The sequence below is a fragment of the Emydura macquarii genome, unplaced genomic scaffold (assembly GCF_026122565.2).
Source record: "Emydura macquarii macquarii isolate MOO-44397 ecotype Brisbane River unplaced genomic scaffold, CSIRO-AGI_Emac_v2 contig_2924, whole genome shotgun sequence".
In the NCBI taxonomy this organism is placed as follows: Eukaryota; Metazoa; Chordata; order Testudines; family Chelidae; genus Emydura; species Emydura macquarii.
This window is the reverse complement of record NW_027133061.1, coordinates 3,805,158-3,821,951: the sequence shown is the minus strand read 5'-3', so window position 1 is coordinate 3,821,951 and position 16,794 is coordinate 3,805,158. Positions and strand designations below refer to the sequence as shown.

The window sequence follows — 16,794 nt, the reverse complement described above, 5'->3', positions numbered from 1 at the left end:
CAGGGAAACAGGCTCCTGGCAAACGGCGTCTGTCCAGGCATGCAGCTGTTGGACTGTCAGGGTTACAGGGTGGGGGATCTGTGTGCCTGGTTGGGCTGGATGGAAACCAACCTCCATCTCTCCACGACAGAGCGCTATGGATCCCGGCTCCATCCGCAGCCTCTCTGGCCCGGGCAGCAGGCTACCCCGAGCTGGGTCTGCAGTGGCAGAGGTGGCGGCAGGCCCAGCTGGTACTTCTCTGGTCTCTCACCCCCCCCACACTCCCCGCCTCCCTTTCAGAGCCCCGCGATGCCAGAACACGACTTGTTTCAGGCCTTGGCACAGGGCCCGACTCCCAGATAAACCCTCTGGCCCCCGGATTCCTTGAGCGCCTGGCACTTCCGCGCCTATAAACAGCCGTGTGCCTCCCTTTGATAGGGCCCCAGCCGGTCCAAGGATCTGTGCGAGGGCCTGATAAACTTTTAAGAGCTGTTTGGACATGTTCTCACCCGGCCTCTGGGTCCGGATGCTCGTCAAGCTGTGAATTGATGGGGCCTCTCTTATTGGCTCATGGTGCCGTTCGAATGGGTGAGAAGAGGCTGTTTGTTCCCGAGTCTGAAGCGAGTGTGCGGTTCCCCGCGTGATGCAGCTCATGCCCGCGCATCTCATGTGTATGCGTGTGTTGCGTCTACGTGCATGTGTGCGTTGCAGCCCAGGGCTGTCCGTGCACGTGGATGCTTGTGTTTGCACACGCGTGTCCACGTGCACAGTTTTCCGCGAACGTTCCGGTGCACGTGCAAACCAGGCATGCTTCGTGCACGTGTGGGCGTCTATGTTGACCTGGCCATGCGGACAATGGCTCTTCGGAGAGGCTGCGTCGCCCCGTGCTCAGGGCACTAGCCGTGGGACTTGGGAGACCAGGATCCCCACTCTGCCACAGATTCCTTGTGTCACTTTGCCTCTCCGTGCCTCAGTTTCCCATCTGTAGACAAAGGAAAATAGCCCTGCCCTGCCTCACGGGGTTGTGAGGATAAATGCAGTGAGGATGGGGAGGTGCCCAGATGCTCCAGTAAGAGGGAGTCGAGAAGGACGTACGACAGATGTCCGTGTCTACGCGTGTCCGTATTTCACCCAAACATCCCTCGCCAAACAAGTAGCTCTGAGGATTGGCCTGGTCTGGTGGGACCCCTTCTCTCTTACACCCCAGAAGCCCCCTTGCTTTGCCTCGTCTCTCCCAGCCCTCGGAGCGTGTCGAAGGCCTTCCCTCGTGCCCCAGCAGCGTCGCCAGCCTCGGGGCAGAGAGTGGGGGTGTCCCTTCCCACGGCTCCGACCCTGAGCTTGACTGGCCCAGTCTAGGCCACGGTCAGGACCGCTCCCGTCATGGCCTGTGCGGAGCGTAGGTTAACGAGACGGCAGGTTAACGAGATTGCTGACAGGAGCAACGCGAGTTTCCCCGCTTGCCCACCTCCTTCGCCCTCCGGCGCGGCCCTTCGAGCCGCATCCCGCTGACTCCTGGGTATCGTCCCTACAACCAGACAGAAGTTGGGAGCGAGCTGACGATGCCCCCACCCCCACTTGGGTGACGGACAGTGTTGGGCTGACCACCTCTGCTGGGGGAGGGGCTGCCCACGTCTACACTGCCCTCTTTATCAGCGGGGCACCCCCAGAGCTCCTGGTTCTGTTGCGCCAAATGGGGAAGCACAGTTGGGCATGACGATGAAACGAGTCTTTGTGCCGTGTTGGGAGCTGCAGGTCGGAGCAGCCTGGTGTCCTGCCGCCTCCTGTCCTGGGTTGCACCAGGGCACCCGGCCAGCTGCGTGACGCTGGCCTTGGTGAGGGCGGGCAGGGGTTCTCTCTGAGCACAGGGATCCGTCCGAAGGAATCTGCTAATGCGTTCCCCGGCCACACAGGATCCCCCTAAATCCTCTCGGAGCTTCTCTAGAGGTGACCGATTCTCCGGCAGCCCAGTCCATTTGTGTCTAGCTAACCTAGTTCCTTGGCCTGTGCCCATCATTGCCATGTCTGAGCGTCAGCTCGTCTGGGAGCGGGGCAAGCCTTTGGCGACAAAACCCTTTTGCTTTGCCAATTCTGGCAAAAACGGGGCCCATCAACTCCTTGCTGGCTGCAGCTCCATCAGGGTTTTAGCAAAGGGCCGGTGGTGCGGTGTAGACGGGGCTCCAGCGTCTCCCCAGGCGCAGAACCAGAGTGAAGAAAATCTTTGTTCTGAAAGATCTGCCCTAGCGCAGCCAGGCGTGATTTTGGGGGGCTTGTGTTCTACAGGAGGTGGGTTGAGACGATCAGCGGGCGCCGTTCTGGCCGTAGATTCTATAGATAAGGGGTTGTTTTTCCCACTTTGCTGCCGACACCCCCCCTCCCCCCAAAGTTTTGCGGTGAACAAAACATTTCAGATTATGTTCAAGGTTTTTAAGCCTTTTTTAAAATAAAATTGAGGTAAAATTTGAAAGGAAAAATTGTTCAGAAATGCAACATTTGGGGGGGGGGGGGGTGTTTTTGAACCAAAAGAGTTTGGTGAATCAAATGCCCATTTGCCAAATGTTTTAGTTGAGCCAAACCTTCCCCACACGCGGCCCCCCCCCCCCCCCCCCAAAAAAAAAAAAAAAGTTTCAACTGGAAAACTTTTCCCAGTTCTACACAGGACAAGGCTAAGTGCTGTTGTGGTAAACACGGCAAGTAGCATCTCCTGAGTGGGAATCGGGAGTGTAAAAAAAATCCCCACGTGGAGCCAGATTGCTTCAAGCTGGTGTAGCCCTGTCTACACTAGCACTCACCCTGTTGTCTGCACGGGAGTGGCTACGCCCGCTGCTGTCTGCGGGTGCAGCGTGTGCATGTGTAGGCAGAGCTGGCTGGGTGTTCGGATGCTGGGTGATGGCCAGAGTGGCTGGCGTGGAAAAATCGCTGTGACCTGCGAGCTTAGCAGACTGACTCCGGGAAATAAACCCCCGGCTCCCTCCCCCCCCAGCGTCATTTTTCTGCTGAGTCACTTTTCCTGCCCTGCGCAAGCCAGACGATAAACACCAATTTGTGCGTTTTGCGTCAGACCAACATGGGGAGTCCTAATAATTACTCTGCAGGGCAGCTGGGCGCCCATGAGTTCTGGGAACAAGCAGCCAGCGTTGCCCTCGGCTAGTCACACGGGCTAAAGTCACAGGTTTAATTTTCCCGCTCACGCGGTCTTAAAAATGCCACCTCTGTTTGTCTGGAGAAGGAGCTGCTCTTGCCTAGCTTCAGGTTTCACTTATTTTCTTCGGTTCTGTCCCAAGCCCTCCTCCTCTTCTCAGCCAGGCCTCTCCATAGCCTTCTCCCTCAGCAGGATCTCTCAGCTCTCGGCAAAAGGTGAATCAGGCCCTCGCAACCTCTCTGGGAAGTAGGCCAGTATCATTGTCCTGTTGTGCACTTAACACAATGGTCCCCAAAGATATTGCGGGATCGCCCTGTCTGGCCCAGCCTCCCCTCTGCTGGCATTGCTGCTCCTATTCCTTGTGCCATCGCAACCAGAGCCTTTTTGGTCCTGCCACCGCTTCCTCGCTGGCAGGAAGGCGCTTAGAGACGCACAATCCCTCCTGCCGCCCGCTACCTCCCCTCCTCCCCCCAGCAGCTGTTTTTTAAAGCCGTGTTCTCAACCAGGGGTTCGTGTACCCCTGCCGGTACACAGAGGTCTTCCAGGGGGTACATCAACTCATCTAGATATTTGCAACAGGCTACATGAAAAGCACTAGCAAAGGCAGTACAAGCTAAAATCTCATGCAATGCTTTGCTTCTACTGCTCGATATGCTGTACACTGAAATGCAAGCACAGTATTTATAGTCCCACTGATTTATTTTATAATCCTACGGCACAAATGAGAAAGGAAGCGATTTCTCAAGAAGAGTGCGCTGTGGCACTTGTCTTTTTATGGCTGATTTTGTGAGCAAGTCGTTTTTAAGTGAGGTGAACCTTAGGGGTCTGCGAGGCAAATCAGACTCCTGAAAGGGGTCCAGTAGTCTAGGAAGGTTGAGAAGCACGGTTTTAAAGCACTTCCTCCAAGCAGCTGGAGTCTCTTGCATGTTGCCGGCAGAGCCTGGGGAGGAAGGGGCTACAGGGACGAGCAACCAGCCAGGGGTTGGGTGCTGAGCCTAGCCGCTCTCCACCTGACCTGGAGCACGTGCGTGGCTGGCATTTAAGTGCCCTTCAGGAGCTGGATTCGCGGCACAGCTGATCTAGGGCTAGCCGGGAAACCTGGCCTCCAGTGGCAGCGCAGGAGCCGTTGAAAACCTGCCCCTGAATGCAGGTGAAGGGGGAAGTCTGGTGTAAAAAACCCCTCCACAAACTTTCCCTGTCTATTGTCTGTGGCTGGGATCTCATGACACAAGTTTCTCCTGCCCACACTGCGCTAGCTGGCTCTTATGGGAAGCCCAGTTTCCTTCCACACTTCAAATTCCCCTCCTGCTCCCCCCGTGCGTGGAAAATCCAAGAGAGAGAAGTTCTTTTCAGCTGCTGATCTTTATGCGGGGAAACTAACCGACAAGGGCAGGCGTCTCCTCTCCCGGCCCATGGTAGGGCTCTGCTATGCCATGCACGGGGCCATGTACGTCTGTGTGTGTGTGTGCGCACACTGTAGCCATGGCCACGATGGACTTCGTACTCCCCAGCAAGGAGGCGAGAGGCGCTCCGTTGGGTAGCACTAGTAGACTGGCTCTAAGCCGTTGAGCCTCCAGCCAATAGCAGGCACCATCCGTCATTGTATGCACGTGCTTCGGGTCGGCGGCTTGATATTGCCCCGGTCGCGGCATGGTGGCTCAGCACAAAGCTGCCCGCGTTGTGCTGTCCTCTCACGCGGACTCTGGGGTCTCGTGCAAATATGCCCTCGGCTCCCGCGCTCTCTTCCCTGCCCGCGAGGGGAGGAAGAATTCAAGTGACCGTTTCAGAATCACAAGGCCTTGTCCGCCCTGTGCCCACCCAGCCTTGCTCGCAGCGACTAGTTCACAATGCCAGGGGCGGAAACGCTCCCAATTCCTCGGCTCTCGTGCACGCTTTCAGTTGCGCGGAACGTGTTGGTGGTTACCTGCGAACGAGAAATGGGACCAGGCCACCAGGGAAGGAGGGGTGCTGTCGTATCTGTGAAGTGCTGGGGAGATGGCGGGTGTTGTCAGGATGCCAGAGCTTATTCCTGGCTCTGCCGCTGAATAACTCTGCACCCTCAGCAAGTCACTTCACTGCCCCGTGCCTCAGTTTCCCCATCTGTCCAAGAGAGCCGATTTGAGCTCAACCTACCTCAGGGAAGCAGGCGGTGAGGGTTAATGAACGGCGGCACAGTGCGTTTAGCTTGCTGGATGAATGGCACCATAGAAACGCTAAGAAGGTTTCACAATGGTGAAGGAACCCAGCTTTCTGCAGGAAGCAGGCCCTGCAGCAGCAACGTCGTCAGTGTGTGTGTGCAATAGCAGGGCAGCTTTAGGGGACCAGGCTTGGGGAGCCTGCAGTTAAAAGCACCCCATCCCTCAGCCCATTCTGCGGCTCTGCCGGGCCCTTCCCAGCCCTCGGTGTAACTGAATTAGGGCCAGGCCAAGTTCTCGGCCCCTGTGAATAGCTGCAGTGCAGCGAATTCCAGCCAAACGCCCTTCATCTGCCCCTCTGTGCCAAGGGCTGGGAGCAGGGCTGGCACAAAGCCCTTATGCCAGCTCCACCCTGTCTGTGCCAGGCGCTTCTCGGGGAGTGGTTTCTGCCCACTTTCTGCCACTCTGGTGGCATAAAGGGGCCTTGTTTTCCTGGGGCGTTTTGGAGTGAATGTAAAGTTTTGATCATGTCGGGCTGGGGGAGATTTGAGCTCGACAACGCCGTCTTTTCAACACAGCCGGCTGGTGTTCCTCTTTGCCCCCCTCTGTGCTGCTCTGGGCACAATTGGAGCTCTGGCTCCAGAAGGCCGCTGAAATCTACGGCTGGTTTTTCTCTGATGCTTTGGCTGGAGCAGACACTCAGGAGGGGCCTGCGGCAAATCTAAAGGAGGGGTGACTCTGCTCCCCCACCCCCCCGGCCTCCCCCCCAAGTCAGGAAGCACACAGCCCCAGCCTCACCGGCAAACACGCCGAAGGCTCCCTTTCAAGTCTTCTGCGCCCGGGCAGAGGAAGTGACCTTTCCTGTTTTCCAACGTGTAATCAAAACAACCCCCCTCTGGACCTGCGTGCGGCCAGGGCTGGTGTGACGCAGCGAATCGCTCTCACTCATTCACCTACTGCTGGGAAATGGTTTTTTCCTTTTGAATGATTAAGGCCTGGGTTACAGACAGTGCTTCCCACTAGAGCTGTGCTGGCATGTGATTTGTTTTATCAATATAAATATCCTGCTACAATCTCTAGGGTAGCCCCAGTGATATTGGTATAAATAAGAACACAGCCTAGGATGGAAAAGTAGCGACATAAGAGCTAGGTGATGTCTATGCTTCCTGCCATAGCAGCACAGCTGCTGCGCTGTAGCACTTCTGTGTAGATGCTACCTACACCGATGGGAGGGGTCCCTGAGAGGCAGTAGCTAGATTGACGGAAGAACTCTGGGGTGACCTAGCACTTTCTACACTGGGTGTTAGGACGACAAAGTTATTAGATGTAGCTCTGTCTATGTGAGTTCTTACTGTAGACGGGCCTCTGGATCGCAAAGCGCTTTTCAAAGCAAGTCGGTATCCTTGTCCCTTTCCCATTTTACATGTGGGGAAACTGAGGCACAGGGAAGTCATTTGCCCACGGTCACCCAGCAGGCCAATGGCAGAAGAAGGCCTGCTGAGTCTCAGGCTAAGGGGACTAGGCCATATGGGAATAAGTACACTTCTAGAGGTCTAACTGCATCCACACTGGGGGGAGTGAGGTACTCCTTTAATTACACTGGTACAGTTAAAGCACTGCACCTTCTGTGTGCGGGCAAAGCCTGACCCAGAATTGCTGGGAGGCCCTAAGGGTTCAAGTTCCTTCAGATTCACCCACATAATAGTATCTGCAGCTCTCAAGCGTTGTTCTCTCCATTTTACGGATGGGGGAAACTGAGGCACAGAGACAGGAATAGAACGCGGATTTCCAGGCTCCTAGCTTAGGCCCTTATCCATTTGGCCATTGCCATGCTACAGACACCAGCGCCTGCAATCCAGGTTTGAGCGGGACTTGGGTGTTGTGCTAGACCTCAAAATCTTACCCAAGGCTTCGGATGCATTTGCTGAGGAGGGCTGTCCTCCTCTGGTGGTTCCAAAATCCCAGTTGGTAACTTGGAGGAGTGGGAGACCACTTGAACCAGGATGGGTTAGTGCTGCAGAAACAGGGACTGATCCTCTCCTCAGAGTGCCGTAAACCAGGGGCAATTGCATCGCCGGCAATGGCGTCGCACTGGTAGAAGAGAAGTGGAGCCCATGCCTGCGGAAACCGTCCTGCACTGACCTGGGTGATCCAGAAAATCTTTCCCAGATACATTTGGCCATGGAAACCCCCTTTACCGCACATCCCCCAGAGTTATGGATTGGAGTGGTTGGGTTCCAGCCAGTAACCACATGAAAAAAAACCTTTTTTTTTCCCCCCTCTGGCTGTCTGGCCTGCTGAACTGCCCCCTGCTTATTTGTTTTTTGGGCTTTGAGTCAGCACCCAGAGCCCAGCTGAAAATATAGATCTATCCCCCTCCCTTCACCTTTTAGAATTTAAGAGGAAAACTTTAACCTCTAAGCCCTACTGGGAAGAGACCAGCTATTTATAGGCCCGTTTGGCTGTGATACTTGGATTTGTTTTGGTCTTTGTGTGGGTGGATCCTCTTCCCCGTCCCTTTTGCCCTGGACAGATCCCTAGTGCGATGTCCTGTTCTCTCCCTGGGTGAGATTTACAATGGTGTAAATCAGGCGTCCCCGCACGAATGTTACGAGGTGTCTGGAAAAGCACATTCCAGTCCATTTGGCTGTGCGTGCGTGTACACGCTGCAAAAGAATCCGCCCACGAAGCAGAGCCATGCTCTTCAACATGGCTGGAGGCTGCACTCGGTGCCGGAGGACAGTGGGAGATGTGCATGGGAGGAGAATCACCTACGCAAAAGGAAGGATGATGTGTTCTGCAGGGCTAGACTTTGCTCCACTTGAAATCCCACAGCAAAATTTCCCCTGACTCCAAAGGGAGCAGGGTCAGGAAGAGAGCTGTTCGTACCCAGCCGCTTCTTACCTCTGGCTCTCTGCTTCCCCCGTGTCTCTGAGCTGTACCTGCTTCCCTTACTGATGCAAACCCCTTTCAATTCCTGTTACTCCCTGATAGCTGTGGAGGAGTGAGCTGTAATCTATTCCGACTTGTGCGTCATCTAAAGAACCCTCCGCTAACCTCCAGCAGCAGCATCGTTAGCGGTGGGGGTGATGTAGGAGGCGGAAGGAGCATGGCTATGATTCCAGCTCCTTGCAGAAATCATAGTGTGGCAAACGTAACATCCCCCATTTTCCCTCCCTTCTCCCCTCCACCTCCCCCCGAAAAAAGTCTTTAGACCTTCAAGATAAGGACATTTGTTTTGTCACTGATTTCCCCTCTGATCTTGGACCAGTTGCTCCCCCGCCCTCTACTCAGTCTGTAAATGGGATGAGGGAGAGAACACCTGCCCCCGGCTTGTTGAGAGGCTCAGTGCATTGCTATCTGCAAAGTCCTGTGAGATTGTGGAGCCAGGAGGCGCTAGAGAGGTGGCGGGGTGGATGTTGAGTCGCCAAGGAAGCATAAATCTAGAAGCCCAGGCTGTCGTCATAGGCTCATAAACGCGTAGACATGAAGTCCTCAAATCCATGGTTTAAAGACCAAGTTACAGAGAATCCACCATTGACGCGGCATCGTCTCTGCTGAGTCACTTCCCTGACCGCAAGCTCCTCTCTGGCAGCTGAGTGTCTTGTTTTGTCACCAGGCCCCGGCTCCACCCTTCTGGTGTCTCATCTCTGTCACCTGCATGGCAGTGTCCAACAAGGCAACTCCATCAAGTCCCGTGCACCCCTACGGGCCTGTGGGAACAACACCCAGCCATCCTGGAGGCGGTCCCACCCATGTGCCGCTCAGGGCAGGATTTGGGTCAGACCCTATGCGCTGGTCGTAGCTAGCACGGGCTGGGAGCTAGAGAAGCCCAAGGTCTGGGTGCAGGAGCCTCCCCTTCAGTCTTCCCAGCTGTGCCTGGAGAGCGAGTGACTCTACGAGAACGGCTGACTGGGGGCCTGATCCTGAGACGGGCCGAACCCCTGCCAGGTGCGCGGTGCACGCAGCCCCAAGTCGAACGAGTCGGAGGCTCAGAACCCGACCTCTGCTTTTATAAGGCCCTCCGTGGCCTGTCCTCGCCTGACCTCTCCCCTCTCTCAGATGCTAGCGAGGCAGCAATTCCCGCCTCCACTCTGCCAGCAACACCAGTCCCGCCTGCCCACGTGCCGAATTTTCTCGCGCCTTCCCGCGGTCTCTCACGCCACCCGCTCTGCATGGGAGAGGCTCAGCAAAGTTCCACCGGTGGGTTCTCCTGCAAATCCCTCCTCTGCTGTGAGGCCTGCAAACAAATGTCGCAATGGCTAGCGGCTGTGTTCAGCCTGCCGCTCATCAGAACCGTCTCTCTGCTCCCAGACGGGGAGGAGCAGAGTTTGCCGCGTCCACCTGTCCTTGTGTGTCTCCTTCTGTGGGATGTAAGCTCCCTGGGCAAGAGCGGTCTTTGCAGCACATGTTTGTACAGCACCTAGCACAACGGGGCTTTGATCTCGCTTGGAGTCTGTTGAAGCTACTGTGATGTAAATAACGCTGCAGGATCAGGTGTAGCATGGTCAGGTTGGAATGATTCAGCCAGCCAGATCTCTGACACGGTTGGGAAATTGCCAGCCCCGGTTTGGGTTCTGTAGCAGGAAGTTTGATGCCCTAGGGACTGCAGTGGGGTGGGTCGGAGGGGTGGTTTTTAGGACACACCAGAAGTCCATTGACTGATACACAAGGTTAACAAGCCAAAGGGATGATAAGGAGAGATGACTGCCTGTAAAACCGTCCCCTGCAGAGCGGACCTCATGGGCAAGGTTTGTTGATGAGAGAGAAAATAAAATGCAGCCCCGTTCCGCTTCAGTGAAAGCAGCTTCCTGTTATCTGAACGGACAGTGTTTTCAAAGCTAAAGGCCTTATCTCTCTCCCCGATCTCTTTCTCTAGGGGGAATTAGCGCTTGTCTTACTGGTGAAGAAAAGAGCACACAAAAAAAGGCCTCTTGAGAATGTGTCCTTGCACAAGAATAACTTTATTAAGATGGGGAGCTGCTCTGTCAGGCAGTTTGTGTATTTGCTTAATGAATTTAAAGGTGACCTGCAACTGGGGGGGGGGCGCGGGCGGAGTGGTCTTGGTTCCTTCAGTGACTTGTCTAGGCTGTGCCTGGTGAATTGGAAGGTTTATGACATCAGAGAGAGAACGGAAACCTGATTAAATGAGAGCAGAAGGATTTTTTTAAATCCATGTTTGTAAAACTCCCTCTAATTGTTAAAAATGCATAACTCAAATACTCCACGACCAGATAGGGACGCTCCTAGAACAACATGTTAAAACATCCCATTTGCAAATATGTGGAAGCTGAAGGGGTGATCAGTAGCAGTCAGCATGGATTGACCAAGACCAAATCCTGCCAAATCAGCTTGATTTCCTTCTTTGATGAGGCAACTGTTTTGGTGGATAGGGAGAATGCAGTGGACATAATACAGCTGAACTTTGGTAAGGGTTTTGTCACAGTCCCACATGACAGTCTCATAAGTAAGCTGGAAAATGCAGACTTAGTGGAACGACTATTAAGTGGATCCATTATTGGTTAAACAACTGCAAACAAAGAGTGACTATTAATGGAACAATGTCAGACTGGAAGGAGGTCCCAAGTGGGGTTCCACAGGGCTCTGTTCTGGGTCTGGTGTTTAACATCTTTATTAATGACCTGGATGTAGGAATAGAGAGCAGGCTGATCACATTTGCAGATGATACAAAGCTGTAGGGGTTGCAAACACTTTGGAGGATACAGATAAAATTCAAAGAGATCTTGATAAATTGGAGAACTGGACTATAGATGACAAAATGAAATGCAACCAAGGTAAATGTAAGGTGTCACACGTAGGGAAGAGAAACCAAAGGCACAAACACAGAATGGGGGGTAGCTGGCTTGGCAGCAGCATTGCTCAGAAGGATCTGGGTAGCGGTAGATCACATCATCAACATGAGTCAACAAATGTGATGCTGTTGCGCAAAAAAAAAAAAAAAAGCAAATGCAGTTTTGAGTTGCATTAACAGAGGCATAGCATGCAAGTCACGGGAGGTGATAGTACAGCTCTGCTTGGCCCTGGCTAGGCCTTAGCTGGAGTACTGTGTCCAATTTTGGTCATTGATGTAGAGAAACTGGAAAGGATCCCAAGGCAAGCGACACAGCTGATCAAAGGGATGGAATGCAAGCCATAGGAGCAAAGGTTGAAAAAAACTGGGTATGTTTACTTTGGAAAAGAGCAGATTAAGGGGGAGAGGGGGTGATAGCGATTTTCAAATACTTGAAAAGCTGCCATAAAAAAGATGGAGAAAAATTGTTCTCTCTCGCCACAGAGGGCAGGTCAAGAGGCGATGGGTTAAAACTACAGCACAGCAGATTTAGATTAAATCTCAGGAGAAACTTCCGAACTGTAAGAACAGTAGACAATGGAACAAACTGCTAGGGAGTCATGGAAGCTCCTTCACCAGAGGTTTTCTAAAGGAGGTTGGATAGCCATCTGTCTTGGATGGGATAGACACAACAAATACTGCATCTTGGCAGGGGGTTAGACTAGACAACCATTGTGGTCCCTTCTAACCCTGTGGGCCTATGAAAATATCTTTGTTAAAGATTAATAAGTCCCACACCCCCTCCATTTCAGGGCAGAGGAAGCAATCCACTTCCACAGCCAGCTGCAGCTGGGTTTCCTTATGTCCCCATTTTCATTGATGGGCTGGGGTTCCCACCTGGACTACATCGCCCATGATGCATTATGGTGATGGCAGATGTAGTCGTACAGGGAGTCTGGCCTATAGAGATGAATGGGAGCACGAGCTAACTGAACTACAACTCCCATGAGGCACTGCTGCAGCATTTCAGAATTGAAATATTTTGTTTTTCAGCCAAAATTCAAACACTTCTGTGGAAAACTTTGATGAAAACAAGTTGTGTGTGGGGAGGGGATAGTGTGTAGGGGGGGCAGATCCCTACCCTTAGTGGCCTGGGACCTGTACTGCTCACACTCAGAGAGATGGGATTTGGGGGTGTGAGGTTTTACCCACAAGCAATAAACTGTAAGGTATTTTATGTAGCCATGACAGAGAGGACGCAGAGATCTTAAGTCCTGAGCCACCTGTGTAGCATCATATGGGCCTCCTCAACTGGCCAGGTGCAGCATGAGCATTTTGGTTTGTGGACCATTGCTGAAAGCATGAGGATGCTGGCCAACGTCCTAATCTGGATCGCTTCCTACCTGCCTCACTGTGACGCCTGCTTGAGAACCAAAGATGCAGCAGTGACGCTGGCTGCCCCCAGAAGCCCTGCCCTGAAAAACTCCGTGCCGGGGAGCTTGGAACTGCTGTTGTCGGAACTGCTGTTGTCTCTTTCCCCTCACCTGTTCCCCTCACCTGCGCTGCAGCTGGTTGTCGCTGACCCCTCCTGCTGGGAAAGGCACAGGCTTTCCCCCCAATCACCACACGGGTGGCTGGGCCAAGGTCACTCCAGGTTGCTACGGCCGTGAGCACAGAACTCTCCTGGGCTTGGCTTGCTTGCAACAAATTGAGCGTCCAGATGCCACCATGCTGCGCACTGTTAGAGACGAAAGTCCAATTTCACTGCCCTGGCAGTCAGTGAGGCGTGGAGACCGACTCTCCCCCTGGATCTGAACAGGGACAGGGCTGAGTCTGTCCTGAGCCCTAGGGACGGGAAGCAGCAACCCTCGCTAAGTCAGCGTTGCTCATTGCAGCCCAAGCTCAGACACGAGGACAGGAACAAAGGGTCAGTGTATTAGAACAGAGGAGCGGGGCTGTTGCTTCAGCCACTGCCACTCAAAAGGGCCGGTCCCCAACCGTCCTTCCCTGCTAGACAGAACTCTGAGACAGCAGGAAACACAGAGCTCTGAGACAGAAGGAAACGTCACCCTGGTGGTAGCTGGGCCTATCTCAAATCCAAGGTCTTGGGAGATCCCAGACTGTGCCCTCTAGACAATCAAAAACTTCCAGGCTGCAGCTTTAACTGGGGTCCCTTCCCTGATTCCACCCGGCCCTGACCCCAGGAAAGAGCAGGGCACCCTATTCCAGATCAGCATGGCCCCTCCTGGCGCAGCTTCCTGCTGACGTCTCTGCAGATCTTTCTAATCCTTTGGGCATGTTCTAGGACGTTTTAAAATAGAACAAACTGGGAGCAAAGAGAAAGTTCAAGGGAATTTACTGACTCTTTGTTTAGAGCTTTGGGTTGCAGCTGACGCCCAGGAAGTGGTTACGGTTGTGTCTGGAGGGTGCTGCAACTCCACCCAGAGCCTCAGAAAAGCAGAACCTAGTACCTCCTTTAAGGCAAACCGGAGGACGCTCGAGCTGAAAGAAGCGGAGCCGTGCAGCATTGGGTGATGTCGGCTGGTTGTTGAGGATCTGGCTGCTGGGTAGAAAATATTAATAGATTCTAAGGCCAAAAGGGACCACTGTGCTCCAAGTCTGCTCTGACCTCCTGCATAGCTCAGACCACAGGACTTCCCTGAATTAATTCCTATTTAAACTAGAGCATGTCTTTTAGAAAATACAGTGAAATGATCCCCGACTGTAAAAGAAACGAGCAAAAAGTTCAGTGACTAGTAATGCTGCATTTCTAGGGTGACGTGTGTGTGTGTGCATGGAACTCAAAGTGCTAGAAAAGTGAGTGTTACACCCATTTTACAGATGGGGAAACTGAGGCGTGGATCAGGGAACATGACTCATCCCAAAGTCACGCAGTGAGTCAGTGGCAGAACTGGGAACAGAGTCCAGGAATCCAGGCTTTCAGGCATCCTCCTTTCCCACTATGCCACACTTCTCCCAGTGATGGGGAAACAGAATCCAGGACTCCTGACATCCCCCCCTCCCCCCACTCCTCTGCTCAGCGCATAGCATTTGCCAGAGCCAGATACCAGCGTGGATCTGTCTAGTCTGGTATCCTGCCTCCTGCTGTGACCAATCCCTGCTGAAATTCCAGAAGCCAAAAAATTATGCAATGCTCCCCCATGGATTAAGAGGCTTCCTTTCTGACCACTGCAGCTTGTGCCCTGAAGCATGAGATCTGTTAACTCAGATATATTGTTTAACTGACCAACAGCATGACCTCTGGACTTGGGAAAGTGTGCTGCAGGAAGGCTACCTTGGCTGGTAAGAGGAAGCCACGTGACGCACCGTCTAGTAACTCTGGGTCCTTTTGTCTTCCTCTGAGACGGCGGAAGTCCTCCGTGCACAGCAGTATTTCCAGCTCACGTCTGCTCTGGCTGACTAATGAGACGTTCTTTTCTCTGCCACGGCTCCCTGGATGGAGGAGATGCTGTAACCTAGCCCTCTTGAGATCGTGGTACCCCAAACATGGCTCTGTAGGATGCATGCAGGGTGGGATGTAGCTGGAGTGGATTTGTGCCCCTCGGACTGCCCACGCTCCGATGCATCCTGATAAGTCTAACCAGATCTCTCCTTCCTTGGTAGGTGTGCCCAGTGCAGGCTTTGAGCTGGGGGACTCCAACGGTGAATCACCGCCCTGATTGCTGAAAGGAGAGTGACCTTTCCCCGCTTCCCTTGGGATTGCCTAGGGGAGACCAACTGCACCTGCTGCATGGAATGACTCAGAGCTGGCCCGTGCTGCCATCTCGGCTTTTTTTTTTTTTTTTGGCAACCAAAATATTTTTGCGTGTGTGAAGGCCTCCCAGTTAAAGTGGGAGTGAAGCCAGGGGCAGGTGAGCCTTGACCACGTCTGGGAGTGGAGCAACCAGAAGGGGGGAAAAAAACTGGAAGCCTCTGCAAATATGAGTGACTTTTGGCACAAGCTGGGCTGCTGCGTAGTAGAGAAACCACAGCCGGTAAGTAGCTTCCACGTAAACTTGTCGTCTTTGACGCTGTCAGCATGGGGGGGGGAGTGGGGGACACCATGCAATATGGGCACATGGGGTTTGCTGTAGGGGATACTCCCTATAGCCTGCTACTCTGACTCCTGCAGACCATTACTTCATCTAGGCCAGCATCTTGACTCCTGCCCTACCAGATCAGTTCATTGTTCCACTTAATCTGCCAGCCCATGGAGGAGAACATCAGTCAATCCACCCTGTTGTCACGGTTACAGGGCTAGCTGCATCGCTGAGTGCAAACCCCCCCTCCCCGGTGCCAGACCTCTCCTGGGCTGGCATTCTGCAATTCTCCCCCCTTCGCCCTTGTCTACATGGGGACGCTCAGGCTTTGTCTAGGCTAGAAATGCTCTGGGAGCACAGCTGCAGCTATAGCGTGGAGACTTACTGCAGTGACTGAAGGGGTTCTTCTGTCCCTGTAGCAAATCCACAATCGAGACGCGGAATAATTTTTCCGTCCACCTAGCCGCATCTACCCCAGGGGTTAAGTTGGCGTAGCTATGGTGCTCGTAAGTGTAAATCTTTTAATTCAGATTAATTTTCCTGAGTGTCCCGTGTAAACAAGGTCTTAGACCAGGCCCTAGTCTGCAACATCCTGTGCATCAACAGTGCTTACCGAGCGCGGACAGCTGGGGTGCTTCCCTTCGGAAGTCTGGGACCAAACCGCCTCCTGAACACCAAAGTGGGGGGTTGTTTTTAGCAGTAGGGAAAAAAGCATAAGAGAAAACAGCATTGTGGAAGAGCTATAGGCACGTCTTTAGCCTACAGGCATCCCCGATGGTAAACGAGGCAGGCCGAGCTTTTTCAGTCACCCACAGCAGGAGCCTCTGTCTAAGGGCTGGTCTACAGTGAAAAGTTACCTCGCCTCAGCTAAAATCTACACCCCAAGCGACATAGTTAAGCTGACCAAACCCCCAGTGTGGACAGTGCTAGGCTGATGGAAGAATTCGTCTGTCAACCTAGCTACAACCTCTCAGGGAGGTGGATTAACAACAGATGGGAGAACCCCTCTTGTTGGAGTAGTTAGTGTTTACACTGAAAATGCTGCAGTGGCACCACTCTAGCACTGAAGTGTAGATGCAGCCTCACTTTGAGAGCGTCCCTCGTGCCTTCCTGGACTTTGGGCCTTCTGGTCAAAAACAGTTTTTGGCTGGTGCCGGAGATAAAATCATCAAGCTAACAGATCTGCCATTGTCTCTTAACAACTCGTCAGAGTTTGCTGAGTGGTGGCTATCTTGAGCTATTCTTTGCCTTCCTGCTTGGTTTCCTTCTCTACCCCCCCCGGTTGAATTAAACCAATATATGCATACAATAACAGCCTAACAATCAGGTCAAGGCACCGTATCCATTGATTCCAGAGCCGTTCCAAACCCATGTCACCTGTCTCCTGCATTCTGGATCAGACCATTGAGCCATCTAACGCTGAAACCTGCTGCTTCTGCACAAAGAGGCAAGGGAGATGCATGCTCCTGTTACACTTGGCCAGTTGGGCAGTTCTGCAGAAGGGGGAGATATTCCTTCCTGGCCCCAACTATAATCAGCCCTGAAGCATGAGACTTGATTGCTTCTTATTTTAGGCAGCAAAGCTACAAAAATCATTGCTGGCCGCCCCGTTTGTAAAGAGTGGCTCAGTTTGGAGAAGCAGCTTCCCTAACAAGGCATTGGGAAGCCCCGTTTGTTTGCTCTGTATGATGCCAGTTCAGATCGGCTCAG

The 16,794-nt window shown here is 53.2% G+C and overlaps 1 protein-coding gene across 1 annotated transcript in view; it reads left to right on the top strand.

Moving 5' to 3' along the window:
- The window catches only part of CDC42SE1 (CDC42 small effector 1), a 50,560-nt gene that overhangs the window by 11,240 nt on the left and 22,526 nt on the right, over window positions 1–16,794 (top strand). Inside the window, exon 2 of the mRNA XM_067569386.1 lies at window positions 14,669–15,039. Coding sequence (XP_067425487.1) covers window positions 14,986–15,039 — 54 coding nt within the window. The 5' untranslated portion in view covers window positions 14,669–14,985. The remainder of the gene's footprint in view (window positions 1–14,668; window positions 15,040–16,794) is intronic.